The sequence below is a fragment of the Takifugu rubripes genome, chromosome 7 (assembly GCF_901000725.2).
Source record: "Takifugu rubripes chromosome 7, fTakRub1.2, whole genome shotgun sequence".
Classification (NCBI taxonomy): domain Eukaryota; kingdom Metazoa; phylum Chordata; class Actinopteri; order Tetraodontiformes; family Tetraodontidae; genus Takifugu; species Takifugu rubripes.
In genome coordinates, this window is record NC_042291.1 from 12,207,524 (window position 1) to 12,224,542 (window position 17,019).

Consider the following 17,019-nt stretch of genomic DNA (forward strand, 5'->3'; position numbering starts at 1 on the left):
GAAGGGCACCTGGTACGTGTACACTTTACCACAGACCAGGCAGCTGTAAACATTCCTTACTTTTCCATTTATTGAGGCGGTGCTCAACAAGGCTACGCTTTTCTTGGCGCTCATTTCCCAGCTGTCTCCAGCACCACCACCCGTGTCTGTACCTCCAGTTTCATCATCACCATCACAATCATCATCATCGTCCAGTCTTGGGCAACTGTCTTCCCCTTCTTCTTTCAGAGCATGCAGATGAAGGTGAGTATTGAAGAGCTCTGGGCATGTGAACTCAAGTCCACACTCCTGACATGTGTGTTTCGCCTGTTGGGCTACACATAGAAGAAAGACAAATTTAGTTCAGGTGATTTACATAAATGACACTCCTAATTCCTAACATAATGTAGACACAATGACAGTGACCTGCACAAACTAACATTCTGACCGGTCATCTTCCTGCAGTGGGAGAACCATATTGAAGATGGAACACATCCTACGTGTGACTCAATTACACTGAAATCTGCATCAAGTCATGGATGCTTCTGGGATAATTCCTCCGGAAGAAGAAGCTGTGATTCTTGCTTCTTATTTCTAGTGTTTTTATAAATCCAGATGTTCTGACACATCGCTGACATTTCTCAGACTGTGTTGTGTATTCCAGGCAACTCTGATAACAGCATATTGTGTCCCCACTAATAGTGATACAGCTCATCAACAAGGTTAAAAATCTCATTGAAGTGTTGCTGTTGGAAATCTTTACGTCCACTGCTGCCGTAGGTCGACTTTGGAGTGGCGGAATTACTCACAGAAGCCGATGGTTCACACAAAAGAGCATCCGTTTATTTCACATTTTAGATATCTCTCAGGAACAGCAGGCTAAAACGAGCTGTCTGATAGTAAACTGGCCATTCAAAGATTAAAAAAAGAGCAATACTATATATAAACATTCAGTTTACATAAAGAGAAGAAGCACTGTAATGACAGAAAAGAACAGAACACTGGAGCTAATGTAGAAGTTTATGCAGTAATGCATTTATAGAACAAATAACTAAAATATTATGTGTTAAGTTCAACACCAACTTGATACAATTTCATCTTTTTGGTGAAAAACAAACAAGAGCTTGTTCATCTAAACCTTCAAGTTATCTAATGAGTCTCTGGGAGTCATTTAAATGGGAAATATTAACATGCATTAATAATACAAATGCAATCTTGTTTGAGGGAGAACAACGCTAACAAGTGCATTAGCCAGTGATTATTTACACCTCTATCACAAACTACAACAAACCAAAGAAGAGCTCTAACGTGCACAGTAGTAGTGATTTTATATGTTCGAATCCAGTGTAGAGAAGGGAGAAGCCCTGAGAAAACTAACATCAATCAAGGTTTGTTTCCACAGTCTAAACAGTTCCCACAAGCTGCTTCTTTAGCTTTTTATTTTGCAACACAGAGAGAAGGAAAAAGAACTCGAGCTACATCGTCTCAATTTCCAGTGTCTTAATTTAAATCCTCCTTGTTCAAAGTTCCTCCCCTGAAGGGTGTAATATAGTGCTGGTGCCTGGGTTTCCTGACAGAAGGAACTAGGTCCACATTCACGGCCCCTGTATCAGTAACGGCAGCAGCAGGAAGAGGAGGCGGAGGAGGATCACTCTACGATTTCAAAGTTAGCCAGACATTCCTGGTGATGGCTGATGAGTTCCTGGATTTCTCTGAAGGTCCGAGGGCAAATAGAGCAGTGGTACAGGTCCTTGTTACAGTACTGACTTTGGTGGATTTCTAAAGCCGCCGGTGACAGGAAAGACTTGCCGCAGTGCTGGCACTTGTGGCTACTTTCTGACTGGCTCTCCTGGTTCAGCTCCGAGGAGAATGAAAGAGGCTTCCCTCCTCTGTCAGCAGAGGGGGTGCTGGGTCTTATTGTCTTTGGGGTCGCGGCAGCGCTGAACCTGTAGCGGACCTCGTGTGGGAGACGCCGGCGGACCTCGTCGTGCCAGATGAAGTGCTGATTCAGCTGGCTCTCGGTCCAAAAGCCCTGGCAGCACAGGGCGCAGGAATAAGGCCGCGTCTTTGCCTTGGACTTATGGTTCCTTAACTGTTCTTCTGTGGGAAAAGCTTTTCCACACATGTTACACCTGAAGAAGTACCTGGGTGAAGGCCCCAACAGGAAACCTTGAGGGGCAGAAACCTCAGCTGTGGTTTCTGGGGTTCTAATCTCCATTTTACAGTCTTGCTTTAAATCTGAAAACGCCGTCTTCTGGTCAGCGACGGCCCCCGCAGGAGCGCACGGCTGTGCCGCGGCCTCTTTTTGCACTGGCAAGGGAGCAGATCCAGTCTTCTTTCCTCCGTCATCGGAGCTATTTTTCAGCGCCGTGATGTCGCTTTCTGCTTCTGAATCGGCCGTGTTTGTCGCGTCAGCAACTGAGACAACAGACTCTTTTTTCGCCAGGAGCGGAGCCTTACTACTGCCTTTTGTCTTTCTGGAATGGGCCTGCCATTTATGGGCACGTAGACCTCTAGGTTTGGCGAAGGCCATTGAGCAAAGAGGACACTGGTAAAGTTTCGTTTTAAGCGGTGCTGGGGTCGACCCACCGAAGCCTACACCCTGTCCTGGGCCCCGATCGACCACGGGTTGTCCGTCTACTGGGTTGTCTGATGAATCTACCACAGAAACCACAAAATTATGTGAATTTTGTGATTCGGATAGTGCGTATCTGTTAATTACGGGATCTGAAACGGCCTCTGGGTCCGGATCGGATGTGTCTGGACAGTGAGGATTAGACCTGTCAAGTCCAGACACGTCTGCCTTTTCTGCAGAGTTGCACCCCTCAGAGTGAATCCTCTTATGAAAATTCAAAGCTTCGACCGCTGAGAAGCCTTCGTCACAGCTTTGACATTTGTATTTGAACTGTGCTGCACAGAGGTTTTCTAAGCCGCCCGCCTCCGTCTGAGTCTCTATTTTTATCCCCTCCCCGTCCTTTTCATTCAATTCTGCATGAGCCACCGTTTCCTTCGCGCCTACGTCCACGATCTCCTCGCGGACGGCGTGGCCAATTCGAACGTCCTTTTTGATGCAAAGCTTTTGATGAGCCCTCAGAGAGGCTTTGCTATTGAAATGTGCGAGGCAGGTTGCACACTGGGGATCCTCCGGAGTGACGGGGGAGCCCAGTGACGACGGTGAATACCCGCTCTCGTAACCGTGGCTTTTCATGTGAAACTGGAGCGCTTTGGCCCGGGAAAACAGTTTTCCGCAGTCAGGACAGCTGTACGTGTTCTTTTTTAACTGCTCGACCTGATACTGGAAAGACTTAACTGGCGGCGGGAGCAGCTGGCTGCTGTGCACGACCTGGTGCCTGAGCAGGCTGGAAAAGAGACGGAACGACCTGCCGCAGATATCGCATCTGTGATCCCCATTTTCATGCTTCCGCATGTGCAGCGCCATAATGCCCTTATGTCTAAACGTCCTCCCACACACTGGACACGCAACTTTAGCGCTGCAGCGTGGGTACCCGTTCACGGGAGGAAGACCTTTTCTTAGCCTGAAATCCGCACACTGAGTCTGGTTTTGCTTATGGTGAGAGTACGCTCCTAAAGACCAGAAAGCCTTCCCGCACTGTTCACAGTGAAACATCTTTGGCCCCAGAAGGGTTTTTGTCGGATTGTACTGTCTCTTATTTAACAAATGATTCTCTTTCTTTTGTGAGGAGCAATGTTTCATGTGGTTGAACAGCGTAGCTGCATGTGAATAAGAGGTCATGCAATCTGGACATTGGAACTCTTTTCTTTTGGGGTGATGCAACTGATGGGAGACTAAAGCAGATAAACGTGAGAAGCATTTACCACATTCATTGCAAGTCAATTTTTTTCCTAATTCCTCAGCCTGGTTCAAAGCCTGATGGTCTGTGCTCGCATTCTCATGCTGTTCTATGTCACTGCAGTGTGCTGCGCAGCTACTGGCGTCATGGCCCCAGGTGTCATGTGTGTAAACTGTCACTGACTGACCTTGAGTCTGTTGTCTTCTCTTACGGACATCGTGCCACATTCTGTGAATGCGCAGTGATGCGGCGCTAGAGAACCAAAGGGAGCAGTCCGGGCAATCAAATCTTTCCTCTGCCTTTTTAACCTCGGTTTCCTTCGCAACCGCCACATCCTCCGCGTCGGCTGTGTTCAAGTCAATCTGTACAATTTTCAGATCCATCTTTGGTTTTGAAACCCCGGCGCTGGGGGAAACAACATCGCCATCTTGCGCCTCCCGATCAGACTCGCACAGCAACTCAAGATCAGGGTTGGCGTGTTGGGTGGCCTCGTCCTCGGATTCGCTGGCGCTGATCACCTGCACGTTAAAGTCGCCGGGTCCGTAGCATTCCTCTCCATCTGTGTCGTCGGCGTCCACATCTTCAGCTGTGCTGACAGGATGCACAGGTGGCGCTTCTTCCTGCTCGCCGTCTTTTGCTGAGCTTTCCCAGCTTTTCTGCTGGTTTAGCGAAACACTGCGAGGCGGAGCTACCTTCTTCGTTTCCTTGAAAATGTCTGTGTGGTGCAGCTCATGGGAGTGGAGAGCGGAGGCCCTGGAAAACTTGAGTCCACATTCCTTACATTCAAAGGCCTTCTTCTGAAGCTGACAAACCTGGTGAAGGAATGACTTTGCTGGGGTCTCGCTGCTGTGCACCAGCCGCTGATGCCTGTGGTAGAACGTCAGAGTCATGAAAACTTTCCCGCATTCCTCACACGGAATCCTCTTGGACGAATTCATCGAGCGATTAGCGTGCCATCGCTGGTGGTTCAAGAAGGCAATGTTGCTGCTAAAAGTCTTTTTACACTCACTGCAGTTGAACTCACTGACAGGTTTCTTTGTTTTTTCTGCGAGATCTTCTGGCGAGCACCGACTGTTGCGGCTGAATCGCTGATGCGTCTTAAGGCCCATCTGAGCAGTGAAAGCTTTGCCACACGCACATGTAAAAGGTTTATCAGGAGTATCAAGTGTCTGATTTTTATTGGGCTTTGAGTCAATGACTGTCTCCTCTGTGACAGGGGATTCTTCCAAGTCTCTATTTCGTGGCTTGACTAACTTCTCTTCGTGACAGCGAAGATGCGCTTCGAGAGCTGAAGCGCGAGAATAATTCCTACCACAAAATTCACACTGAAATGACTTCTTTTTTAAGTCTTCAAGGTCCTGGGAAAGTGATTTGGGGGCTTTTGTGTGTTTGCGCTGATGGTTAAGAAAGTGTCCAATCATTCCATAACTTTTCCCACAATGTGAACATTCAAATGCATGCCGCTTTGTGATTTCACCGCCTATCTCAGCGTTAGCCTCCTGTGAGAAGTTTTCACCATCTTTTCTCTCCGTTTGGCACTGGGGTAGCTGATCGGTTACCCCTGCCTCTGCATCAGTTGTGGTGTCTGAGTGGTCATCGACGAGAGTGTTTTTTTTCTGGTGTTGCTGATGCTCCAAGTCAGGGGCCTCTTCTCTGAAGGCTTCTCCATAATCCTGGCTGCAGTGAACCCCAACCCCTGAAATTAGAAAACAGATAAACCATCAATGCCTCTGCTTTTCCAGAGCAAGGAAAGACAGTCAAACTTGAACACACACACAAAAAAAGATGCACAACTTATTGTGAGTTGTGGCTGGTCGGAGCTCAGTCTGTTGGGAACTGGGCTGAAAAGCAGAGGGTTCTTGGTTAGAGCCCCAGTGCAGACAAAACATGGAAGGTGTTCTGGTAGTAGGGGAAGGTGTCAGAACAGCTTCAGAGCACTGAGCACCTTGAGCAAGGCACCAAACCCACAAATGCTCATATAGGGCCCTGCGATGAACTGTGGACTCCTCCAGGGGTGGACCCTGCCTTCACCCATAAGTACACCCTCCCCGTGACCCAAAGCAGGTTAAAACTGTCAAGAAGACAAAGTTAATAATAATAATAGCAACAACAATAATTATTATTTTTGTTCCACATATGGACTACCCATGTGCACTAGTCCATTAACATTTTCTGCATTGTGCCCTAATAATCCCACATTAAAGCAGAGACAAATGTCATAAATGTTTGTTGTTTGAATAAATTCTACCACCTAATGTAGTTTAAAGTAAGCCCAAAAAAGCTGCAACATTTTTATGGTGCAATGCATCTTCAGATAGAACACGAGAAGCCTCTTAAAGCAACACACCCCCCTTTTTCTTCTAGAATGTATTTGTAAGCAGTTATTCTCGAAAATTTAACTACCAAAATACTATTTTCAGGGGGGGGGAATAAGAGAAATACCGAGGTTAATGCTGAAGTAAACATTGGCGTATCTGAACACACGGGGAGGCTTGTTTACAATTGCATCGTTGCAAACATGTCTAGATACTCACTGCCATCCGTCCCCTTGGCTTGTCTATAATTCTGATGCGTATCATCTTCACCGTGAGGTCTCCCTTCACCTCCATCCTCTGTGATCGCAGCAGCACCTTCGTCCATCTTGGCGTGTCTGTTTAGGGACGCTAGCTTAGTCGGGCTAACAGCGTTAGCTCAACAGCGATAATTAAAAAAAATAAATGCAACTTGGAGTTTTTAAATTAGCGCATAGGTGGCGCTAATTCAAAACACGCTAATACATATCAATTTTATGCTATAAGGCAACATCTTGCGGGCGTTTCAACGTTGTGTTAATAAATAAAAGCACAACTATCTGGTTGTCTTTAGTTTAATACGATGTGTGCAGCATACGGAACTGGACAACCATCACCGGAAGTGAGTTCTTCTTCTATGGTGTTTTCCCTCCAACTCGCACGCTTTTGTCCTGACCATAAATGACCATAATAGCGAGAATATGGAATTTAAGACTAGTTTATTTTGTTTTGTATTTAACAATTTATATGGATCCTGTTTTGTCCTTACAACAGAAACCAGTTAACCTAGAATACTGCGCAGTAAAAAAAAAAACTGTTTAATTAATACAAAATGAGGAATTATTTTCCTCTGTCAAGGCATGAGACACAGAATTTGCTGATTTTTTTTTTTTATAACAAATTAACCTTGTTTATTGTACAGTACTAATGACTTCTTTCAGTCACATAAAGATATTGGGTCACTAAAGCTACTCAATGCCCATTAGTTCAACAGTTTCACCCAGTTCACTTTACAGTGGTGGAATAAAACGCAACAGTCAAAACAAAATACATTAATTGGAACTAAATAAGGGTACAGCTGATTCTGAAAGTTTTCTGATAAGTGCGTCATAATTTACAAGATGAAATATCACCAAGATATCGTCTGTAAGAAATGTCTGACATTTATCAGTTATGACACCTCACCAATACTTGACCCGTCTTAGCTTTTTTGTTTGTGTATTTTCTCCAACGCTCTGATGCAACATAATAATGCTGCCTTCACTTTGACTGGAAGCTCTTCATGAACATTTCTTTTGAGAAGTGTGGACCCAAACAAAAGGCCTCCTCAAGAAAAGCACATCGTAACGGAACTGCACGTACTGCATGTGGTCATCCATCCTTTATATTCTGACCATGTTATAGAGTTTGGGAGTGAGACCTACAACACTAAGATAGCAGACATGCATGAATTGTAAAAGGCACAGAAAGCTGAACATGATTTAGGACATGAGCAGGGCTACAGATGTACTCATTTTAGCTAACTCTAGGGGCAGTGTGTGCAACCAATGTAAAGTGTTTGGACACCTTAAATACATAATAATAAAAATTGAAAGTACATTAATGGCGGAGCATTGATTTTCTATCAAAAACAATATTATGCAGCCTCATACAGAGTTTCACTCTGTCTTAATGCCTATCCTCTCCAACAGTTAAACTGATCCAAGGGTCAAAGCAAAATGAAAGTTAGATGTAAAAACACAGATCCACGTGTGGCTGTTGCAAGTGCGGGGATGTCAGATCTCTCCTTGAGCGTGCTGCAGGTAATGCATTTGTAGATCCAGCTCCCGGGCGAGTGAGCACCCGCATATCATGCACTGGAGAAGACGATCGGGAGCGAAAGGCAAACTGGGTCCTAGTTTGGGAGGTTCTGTCCGTGGTGTGAGCTGAGGTAGGGGCAGAGTCTGTGGCGGATGTGGCCTCTCGACCATCACCGCCTGCGGTGTGAAAAAGATGTTGGGGTGTGGGGGCCTGGAGAGCGCGCTAACTGGGACAGAGTGAAGAGGGTGCGGGCCAGGCAAAGCAAGAGATGGAAGCGGGGTGAGCGGGGACGAGAAAAAAGGGGAGGGCTGCTTTATGATGATCTGAGTGCCTGTAACTATGGGTTGCTGCTGCAGCTCCTGCCCGTTTCCTGGCTTGAGTTGTGTAGTGAGCAGCGCTTGAGCCAGGGGGTGACTTTGGAAGCCCCAGACCTGCTGCCCTAAGCGATGGGGATCGTACTGAATGGAGATGGGGACGTTCTGAGTTCCTGCCGGACTCTGCACACTGACCCAGCCGGCTGAAATGTGTTTCAGGAAATCTTGGTTTACTGATTTCTCAGGAACGTTGACGGACTTTGGAACCCCTGGCGGTGTCTGTATGGCCCATAGCATGGTGCCCCCCCCATGAGAAACAGCAGCTGGAGCTGGTGTAGCGCTGCTTTGGTCTGCTGGACCCGAGGTGGATGCCACTGCTAGTCCTAAAGCCCACTGGGTCGGCAGCTCGGCGCCGTTTCGAGGCTTCTGTGACTGGTTAACAGTCGAGAGTGCAGGCTGATCACCGGTGTCCCGCACTTTACCGTCATCTTTTTTAGGAGGTGTATCCGGCTTTGTTTGTGCTGCCACCGGGGCTCCCGGCTGTGGGTCTTGAGCCTGTGAATTTGCAGGTTTGGCGCTCCACAGAGCGGCTCCATCCGTGAAGATCGGCATGGAGGAGTGTTGCTGCGGAGAGCTGGTGGGTACCAGTAGTGTGCTCGTGGATGTGGTGCTCAGGGTAACAGTCTTGAGCAGCCTGGACTGCTCCAATAATGGCGGGCTGCATTTATTGGGCGCGCCCGCCACGAGGGAGAGGTCGCCTGAAGGTGCGTTCTCTTTGAACTTCGACGGCTCCGAAGCGGGGCCAGAGCCTGGCTGACTGGGCTGCTGCGCCGATGAGACGGGCATCACCTCGCCGCCGTCCACCTTCCACCGTATCGGCTCCTTCGGTCGCTGGGTTTCCACAGGAGGGGAGATCACGGAAGACTCTCTCTGCACCTCTGCATCTTGCCGGCCGGGCGCGGGATACAGAGACGGCTGAGAGACGTTTCCCGGTTGCCGAGGCAACACCCATCCCTGCCCGCTCCCCGTTTTCCCCCTGCTGCCCCGCCCTCTCGCCCTCGCCCCCGCCCCCGCCGGCGAGGAGCTGCTCTGGCTAAAACCCTGGCGCTTGCGGGCGTGAATCTTCCGGTGCACGAGCAGGCTGCTAAACCAAGAGAAGCTCTTGTGGCACTCGTCGCAGCGGTGCGGCCGCTCCCCCGTGTGCGTGTTCATGTGGTCGCGCAGCAGGTAGGCCAGCCCGAAGCTCTTGCTGCACAGCTCGCACTTGTGCGGCTTGTCGCCATTGTGCGACAGCATGTGCTGCCGCAGCTGGGCCTCGTCGCTGTAGCCTTTGCTGCAGCTGGTGCAGCGGAAGGGTTTGGCCTGATGCAGCTTCTGGTGCGTTCGCATGTTCTGCAAAAAGGCGAAGTCTTTTCCACAGTCGGGACAGCTGAACGGCTTCTTGCCCGTGTGGATGATGAGGTGCTGCTGCAGGTAGCTGCTGAACCGGAAGGCCTTGCCACAGACCTTACACTGGTAAGGTTTGTCCTTGGAGTGCATCCGCATGTGCAGCTCCAACACGGAACGGAAGCGGAAAAACTTCCCGCACTCGGAGCATTTGTACGACTTGGCGCCCGCGCCGTCGTTCCGCCACTTCCCCTCCGCGTTGCCGGGATTCATCTGAGGAATGTGTTTCGCAGGGGCTCCCATGTTTTCTAAATATTGTGCTATACATTTGTGGGAACTCAGCAGATGGGAATTTAAGCTTTTTTCATCGCGGAAGACACAGGGACAGTGTGTGCAGGGGTGTCCCTTGTCCCAGTATTTGTTAGCGTCAATGGGGGGTTTGCTCTTTTTCTCTGACTTCTTGGATTCGGCCTCGTGGACGAGCATGTGGGCCCTCAGATTAGCCGCGGCCGTAAAGGTTTGTGGACAACGGGGACATTTAAAGGTACTTCTCACCTCTTGTGCGGGCTCTTTCCCCCTGAAGGGCTCCTGGGCAGGCGCAGGGGGAGGCCTGCTGGGCGGCTGGCTGGAAGAGTCACTTTGGTTCAGCCTGTGCTGGCGACAGTGCGCCTTCATGTTCTGTGCAAAAGCAAATTTCTTCCCGCACTCGAGGCAGCGGAAAGGCTTCTGACCCGTGTGCAGGTACTGGTGCTGATGGAGGAGACTGCCGTACTTGAAAGCCTTTCCACAGATATTGCAGAGGTGAGGGCGCGCGCTGGCCGTGTGCTTGCGCCGGTGATCCTCCATGACCGAGTAGTGCTTGAAGACCATCCCGCACTCGGGACATTTGTAAGGTTTGAGGGCGGTGTGGCAGCGCTGGTGGTAGCGCAGCGCCACGCTGTCCGGGAAGGTTTGACTGCACTCCTGGCATTTGAAAACGCACTCTTGGGAATGGCTGATCATGTGCTTGGCAACGGACACCTTGAACTGGAAGTCTTGGCGGCACAGGGGGCAGTGGTAAGGCTTTTCTGTTGTGCTGCAGCAGCTGTGGTCCCTCAGAGAATCCACGGTGTAGAAGAGACTCTCACATTCCGCACATTTAAAGGAGCCCTCCTCCGATGGAGGCTCCTTCTTTGGGGTGAGGAGCAGCTCCTCCTTCTCCTTATGCTCATTTCTGTGTTTGATCAGGCCGCTCCGGTGCTGAAAGGTAAGGCCACATTCTTTGCATGTAAGCGGGGTGAGCTCGTCCTGGTGTGCGTGAAAGTGGCGGTGGAGGTTAAACGTCTCGCGGCGGTTGAACGCCATCCCGCAATCCTTGCAGAGCAAGCAGCTTTTTTTCGGTTTCGCCACCGCGTCACTGTCCTGCTCTCTGTCTTGACCGATTCCCACCTCCTCCTTCTCTTTCCCATGGACATCGCCCGTCCGCCGCTGCGCCGTTTCCTTGCCCGGGCTCTTCTCTTCGGGGCGTGAGCTGTCATCTTCTCGAATCTTCTCTGCATCCCGCTCCACCTCTGCAGCACCTTCTGCAACGTTGGGTCCTGGAGGAGGGAGTGCACCATAATATGAACTTTAAAAGTTAAGTAAACACGGTAGCTGGAAAAACAAACAACAGATCCGACCTAATTAGAAGCAGCAGAATCACTGCAGTCTGACTTTGTGGTCATAATCTTTAGGAGAAGTGACAGTGTGCTGGACCTGTCAACCTCAGAGAGTCAACAGAACAGGTTAGCCCGGAGGCTAAAGCTAGCAGTAAACCATAACAAACGTTGGCGCTCCACACTTACCTTGTCTCTGTATTTTAGGTTCCGTGTCTTCTTCCTCCGTTTCGGACCAGTGAAAACCCCACCCGTCGTTGTCCAGAGTGTCGGTGGTTTTATCGGCTGAGGTTGTGTTGTCACTGCCATCGCCGGACCTTGCCTCGGAATGGCTGGCAGCGGCACCGAGGAGCCCAGCACTGGCTGCCTGCTCCCCTGCGGGACTCCTCGAGGTTCTACTAAGTGTCCTTTCCTCACCATTCTTGGGGGGGCACCCCGGCTCCACCGCCTCCTTCTGCAGCCGAGAGGTTTCCCCCTCCTCTACAGGGGATTTTTCTCCTTTCGGCGGAGACTCCGCTGGGTCTGTGGCGGCCATGTTTCCCCCCATGCACCCCCTTGTCCAGAAAACACGAATCAAGCTCCATGTTGAACCAATACCAGTTTCCGATCCAGGCTTTCAAAATAAGACAATTTATTTAGTTTTAGCTTTTATTTGTCCAATGAAAGTCACAGACATATGATGCGTACATAAATACAATTTTTCTTTAGTGACATTTTATAAACTCAAATAGAGAAAGCCTTCCTCAGACCCTTTATACTTTACTATACCTTATATATCATAGTTAACATTAAACACGTGAAACAATAGTTAATATTTGAGAGAAATAACTAATGATAAAAAAGAATATATGTGCATACTTACATTTATAAACATATACAGAAACAATAAAATAAAATAAAAATGCTAGTGCTGATTGTTAAATGTATAAAATAAATAATGACTGTCACTGGTGGGCCGGCACAAAGTGGCAAATGACCTGATAAAGAGAGAGAGATTTTCTTTAATATAGTGTCGCCTGTGGAAAACTTTTTGCATTAGCAGGGCGGATTGATGATTATTATTATTAGTTGCACAGAAAAAAGTGATCAATTCAGAGATATACTTACAAAAGTTGGCATCTTCCAGCAAGAGCAGATTTAGCCTCCAGTCCCTTCACGTCAGAGTGAAGGTCTAGCATTACTGTGGCACGACCCGATACGGTTCTGGATAAATGCTGGTAGAAACCATCACTGGGATAGGTTTATTACCTATTAGGAAATAGTCTATGTGTGAGAACGTCAGGTGTGTATGGGAAAAAAAAGCCTTGTCTTATGGAAAAGCCCATGTTGACTAAATGTGGAGAGAAGCTGGAACATTTTGCTCGACGGCGTTGATCGTGGGCCAGACCAGAATCGTCCAGTTCAGAGAGAGGTACTAGAATTACCTTCTTGTCGTGTGATGCACCACTGACAATAACGTAGGAACCATTTGAAGACGTGATTTCTTTATCGGAGGAACAATGGTTAGTGTGGCCATGCTCCTTAAATGTTCTATGATCGGCGTTCAGTGAATGCGTCTCCAGTTGGGACCCCCAAAGAAATGAATGTGATAAATAAAGACAGACATTAAAGTGGTTTAAAATACCAGACGTGATTCAAAAGTAACAATTAAGCGTATTTAAAAAGAAACAGATTAAGACAAAAACAAACAAAAAAAAAGACGACCTCTACGATCTCTTATTTAAAAACGTGCACGTCAGGCTGGCATTCTGAGCGAGAATCACCGGGAATCTGTCATCAGTGTATTATCGTCTCCTAAAATTGGCCGTCCAGAAACCATGGACCCATTTCACACCTCGGCAGCAGCAGCAGCAGCAGCAGTCATCGTCGGACATTTATTAAAGATTAGTTACATTTCTCAACAGTGGCTGTCTACGAAATATAAGTTGTGCAACTACATAGATGATGGCCATTTGCTGTTTCTTTGCAATTATCTACAAACATATTGATCATACTTCATGCAGGATTATAATACCCCTACACAGGTAAGTATGCATTAAAGTTCCACCAGAGAGACGAGTTAAAACTTGAAGCCTACTGTGACAAAATGTTAATCCTTTAAATGTAGCCTTGTTGTCCCAAAGCACAGAACAGAACACAGTCTAATGTCCAACCACAGCTGGTAAAGTTTGTACCATGGTACTTAAAAAAACGCACAAGCAGACGTTAGCAGGTCATTACTAAGACTACAATATATGGTAACCGTAGAGTACAAGTACTTCAGGACAATATAGTTAGTGTGTCAGAAGATGCCGGGAAGGGATCGGCGCGGCGCTCGACTGCAAACGTGCACGCAGACGCGCCACGACAGCACCGACGGGGCTCATCTTGTGATGAGAGTCTGACAAATGAAGTCGTCACTTCCAACCAAACAGCTTTTTAGGAGTCTATGTGTATATGTATGTTTCTCTATGAGGATAAGGCCACCATATTGTGACATACTTTTCCACTCATGTCCTTTCTGAAGACAAAATGAAGTGCTCGACGTATTAGGTAGCTGGGGTGCCACTCCAAGCCTTTTCTCTTCTGTAAGAAATACTAAGTAGCAAAAACAAAAAGCTCGTTTTCTTTCTACTTTTTCCCAACATACGCTTTGTTTTAAAATACTTCTTCTCAGCGCCTTCTTCTGCGCCTGTGATCCACGACCCGTCCTCGCCGTGACCTCGGCATGCCTCCGTTTGCCTCCGGAAGATCCGAGGGAAAAGTGCCGCGTAAGTCCGGGGACGATGGTTCGGGTACCGTCGCTACGCCCGACAGGTTGTTAGCGTGCTGCGTGTTCTCTGGCTGCTGTACTTGTGTCGGGTGCTGTTGTGGCTGCTGCTGATGCGAAGGCTGTGCTTGCAGCGGCGCCTCGATCCGCTGCTGCTGCAGTTCCAGGTGTTCCAGGTGCTGCAGCTGCTGCTGCGGCTGTAAGTGCTGTTGGGTGGTCTGTGGCTGGTGTGCTTGTTGGACGCGGTGCTGATGTGGCTGCGGCTGCTGCTGAGCCTCAAGCACGCCCAGCAGCCTCTGCAAGAGGACGTTGTTTTGCTGGAGACTCAGCGCTAACGTCTCCTGCGAGGCCACAAGTGTTCTCATGTCCTGTCGGAAATCTTCGCTAAACTCCCGCAGGCTCTTCTCCATCCGATTGCCCAGCTGCACTGCCGCCTCCCCTAAACCCCGAAGTTCGTCTTCCAGCCAGGTGCTGCGCAGAGGGGCCTCCAGGGGACCTTGCTGCGCTCCAAGAGACGGCTGTGGACTGCTGGGTTGGGGGCTGCCGTTGAGGAAAGGAGCGCTGTACAGCGGCGAAGGAGGCAGCCAACGCTCTGATGGAGGAGGCGGTCCGATGCCCAGGCTCAGCCCCAGCCCCAGTTTCTCCTCCATGCTATTCTCCCCTTCACAGTCGGGCTGTCCCAGGTCTCGGTCACGCTCAGAAACGTCCTCATCTTTCTCCAAACTGTCTCTCTCTGGGCCTTCGACCCCCACGCCTATAAAACACGTATCAGGGGATTTGTATTATTAATGCCTGATTTGTCGACATGAAAACGCAGCAGAGGAAAATCGACGTTTACCTGCATCAGAGTCAGGGAAGCATGAGAAGCTGGGCTTTGGTCTGATGCTTTTCTGTCTGCCCTGCTGAAGCCTGGGACTTGCCTGAGATGACCGCCCGAGCATCGAAGCCCCTCTGCTGGAAGGTAGATAACAGCTACGGTGGCGAGCGTTCGCCAGCCTGCCCCCGTTGCGCCTCTTCAGATCGTCCCAGCGCTTCTTCACCTCACGCAGGGTGCGCGGGACTCTGGACACGGCGTTGACTCTCTCGAGGATTCCCGCCCAGATTCGCTCTCTCTCACGGCGTCGAAGCCTCCCCGCAGGACCGAAGAGCTCGCCCTCGCACCGGGTGACCTCAGAAACCAGCACCTCCAGCTCCGCCCCGCTGAAACGACTCTTTCTTTTACCGGCACCACCTGCAGCCAGTGCAGCTGACATCGCCCTGTCTGGAGGACAAAAAAAACAACCAAATATTGAGAAAATATTATTTCTGATGAGTTCAATCCCAATAACTCTTATTCTTTTATGATTCAATTGCCCTGAGTTGTTCTCCAGGTGTAACAGGTGTCAACTTGTTTAATGCCGTTTACAACAGAGGTCACGACAAACCCAAAGCGACACCATACCGCATTGAGACTTACTTTGTTCAATAGACAACAGGTCGTCCGAGGACATGCCGGGTGCCATGATGTTTGGGTGTACCACTACTACGTTGAACGGGAGCCCGCCAGGTAACCCGCTGCTCTGGTCACAGCTGCCCTCTGAGTCCTCATCTTCCCTGGGGAAGCCGTTCTCCGAGGCTCCTCCTCCAAAGGGTCCCTCTGGAGACTCCACTTTGATGTGCATGGGAGGTGATTGCTCATACAGCAGCCCCCCCTCCTCGTAGTACTCAGTCATGGGTTTGACCTGGTTCAGAGCAGAACTGACTGGCGGGCCAATTCTGATTCTGGCAGCACCAGCCCCATGAACCCGACTTCAGATTAGAAGCAGTTTTACTGCTAAAATCACAGCCATCTGCATATGGTGTGAGAGATAATGGTGGAATCTGGTCTGGGCACGGCTACTGCCCACCCTGGGGTGACTACAGAACCGACAGGGTCATTAAATCTAGTCTTTAATCTATTACAGCCATGACTGCAGTTAAGTGAAAGACAATCAGCTGGATTAACCACACAGAATTATGGCCAGCTGCAGCCATTGAAGTCCAATTGTAGCAGTTTCATTTATCCTAATGTGTCAGTAAAACATAACGACCGTGTTAAAAAACAAAAATAAAACGAGGAGCAAATTAAGGAAAACATCAACACGTCCTGCTGTGATGCAGCCAGATGCATCGTCCAGGTATAAAGCTTCCTTTAGAGCTGCAACACAAGAAAACACTGTTCAGAAACTCTACAGCACCATAAAAAGAAAACTAAGACATTAACCTGTTGGCGTTGCAGTGTGTGCTCTGTCGAATCGGTTTGCATTTCTTTTTCTGCACCACATCCGCAATGGTTGCGCATTCCGCATATATTAGGTGCTGATCTCACACTGGTAGCTAGCTGTATGCTAACACTTCGCCACAGTTTTAGATAAAACAGCGACGGGAGACGTGCGAAGAGACGCGCTCAGGCACCCGATGATTTTGTATGTCTTACCTCATGATAACTGCACATGGGAGGCAAAACTAAAGCCAAACACAATTGGTGGAGCAGTTAGCTCAGCAGGCGACACACAAACCGAAACCCGTCGCGTACTAATGACGTCAGAGAGGGTACGTTCAGGACATTCAGCACGTTCCAGCGAGTCTGTTATTGTTGTTATTATTGCTGTTATGGTTATTATTATTATTTTTGATCCTTAAAACTACCACGCTAGGTAACCTTGTATTATACTGCCTATACGGGGGCAAGTCGTGATATTTGGGGACATTAAACGAGGTCTGGCCTTTTATTATTATCTCTGACAAGGGGTTTGTGTGAGAGCTGCCGTCCGTCTGTCTGTCAGCAAAATAGTTATTACGCCTCATCCCAGTCAAAAGATTTTGTTACTGTGTACAATCAAGCATGTGGCACATTAGCTGTTGTCCAAAAGGCATGAAAACAAAACAGAAAACATTTTGAGCAATATCATGCTTTTGCTGGGTTTTTTTTTATTGATTTATTTTTGAAAATGGGAAAGTGGCACCCTGTAGAAAAATGGGAATCTCCATATCTATGTTCGGCCAAGTTATCAGACCTAGCATGGCCTGTTGGAG

At 48.7% G+C, this 17,019-nt stretch overlaps 3 protein-coding genes across 5 annotated transcripts; all 3 read right to left on the reverse strand.

The window, feature by feature from the left end:
* Positions 1–1,627: 1,627 nt before the first annotated feature.
* On the reverse strand, positions 1,628–6,798 carry LOC101070815 (zinc finger protein 729). Its single transcript, XM_029838551.1, has 4 exons — positions 6,326–6,798; positions 2,896–5,487; positions 2,569–2,637; positions 1,628–2,079 (listed from the first exon to the last, which is right to left on the reverse strand). Exons 1-4 carry the CDS (start codon positions 6,429–6,431, stop codon positions 1,628–1,630), a joined length of 3,219 nt encoding a protein of 1,072 aa, XP_029694411.1. The 5' UTR covers positions 6,432–6,798.
* A 165-nt stretch (positions 6,799–6,963) lies between these two features.
* Positions 6,964–11,751, reverse strand: LOC115250355 (uncharacterized). Its single transcript, XM_029838552.1, has 2 exons — positions 11,406–11,751; positions 6,964–11,159 (listed from the first exon to the last, which is right to left on the reverse strand). The coding sequence occupies exons 1-2, from the start codon at positions 11,749–11,751 to the stop codon at positions 7,858–7,860; spliced, it is 3,648 nt and encodes a 1,215-aa protein (XP_029694412.1). The 3' UTR covers positions 6,964–7,857.
* A 175-nt stretch (positions 11,752–11,926) lies between these two features.
* On the reverse strand, positions 11,927–16,520 carry LOC105416678 (uncharacterized). Of its 3 annotated transcripts, XR_003889103.1 has the most exons (5): positions 16,421–16,520; positions 15,422–16,141; positions 14,804–15,226; positions 12,324–14,719; positions 11,927–12,193 (listed from the first exon to the last, which is right to left on the reverse strand). XR_003889103.1 is itself a non-coding variant. In XM_011605562.2 (4 exons), the coding sequence occupies exons 2-4, from the start codon at positions 15,675–15,677 to the stop codon at positions 13,869–13,871; spliced, it is 1,530 nt and encodes a 509-aa protein (XP_011603864.1). In that variant the 5' UTR covers positions 15,678–16,141; positions 16,421–16,520; the 3' UTR covers positions 11,927–13,868. The 3 variants fall into 3 exon arrangements, 2 of the variants coding, with proteins under 2 accessions (XP_011603864.1, XP_011603863.1); XM_011605562.2 differs by having other exon boundaries at positions 11,927–14,719; XM_011605561.2 differs by having other exon boundaries at positions 11,927–14,719; positions 16,208–16,520.
* Positions 16,521–17,019: the final 499 nt, after the last annotated feature.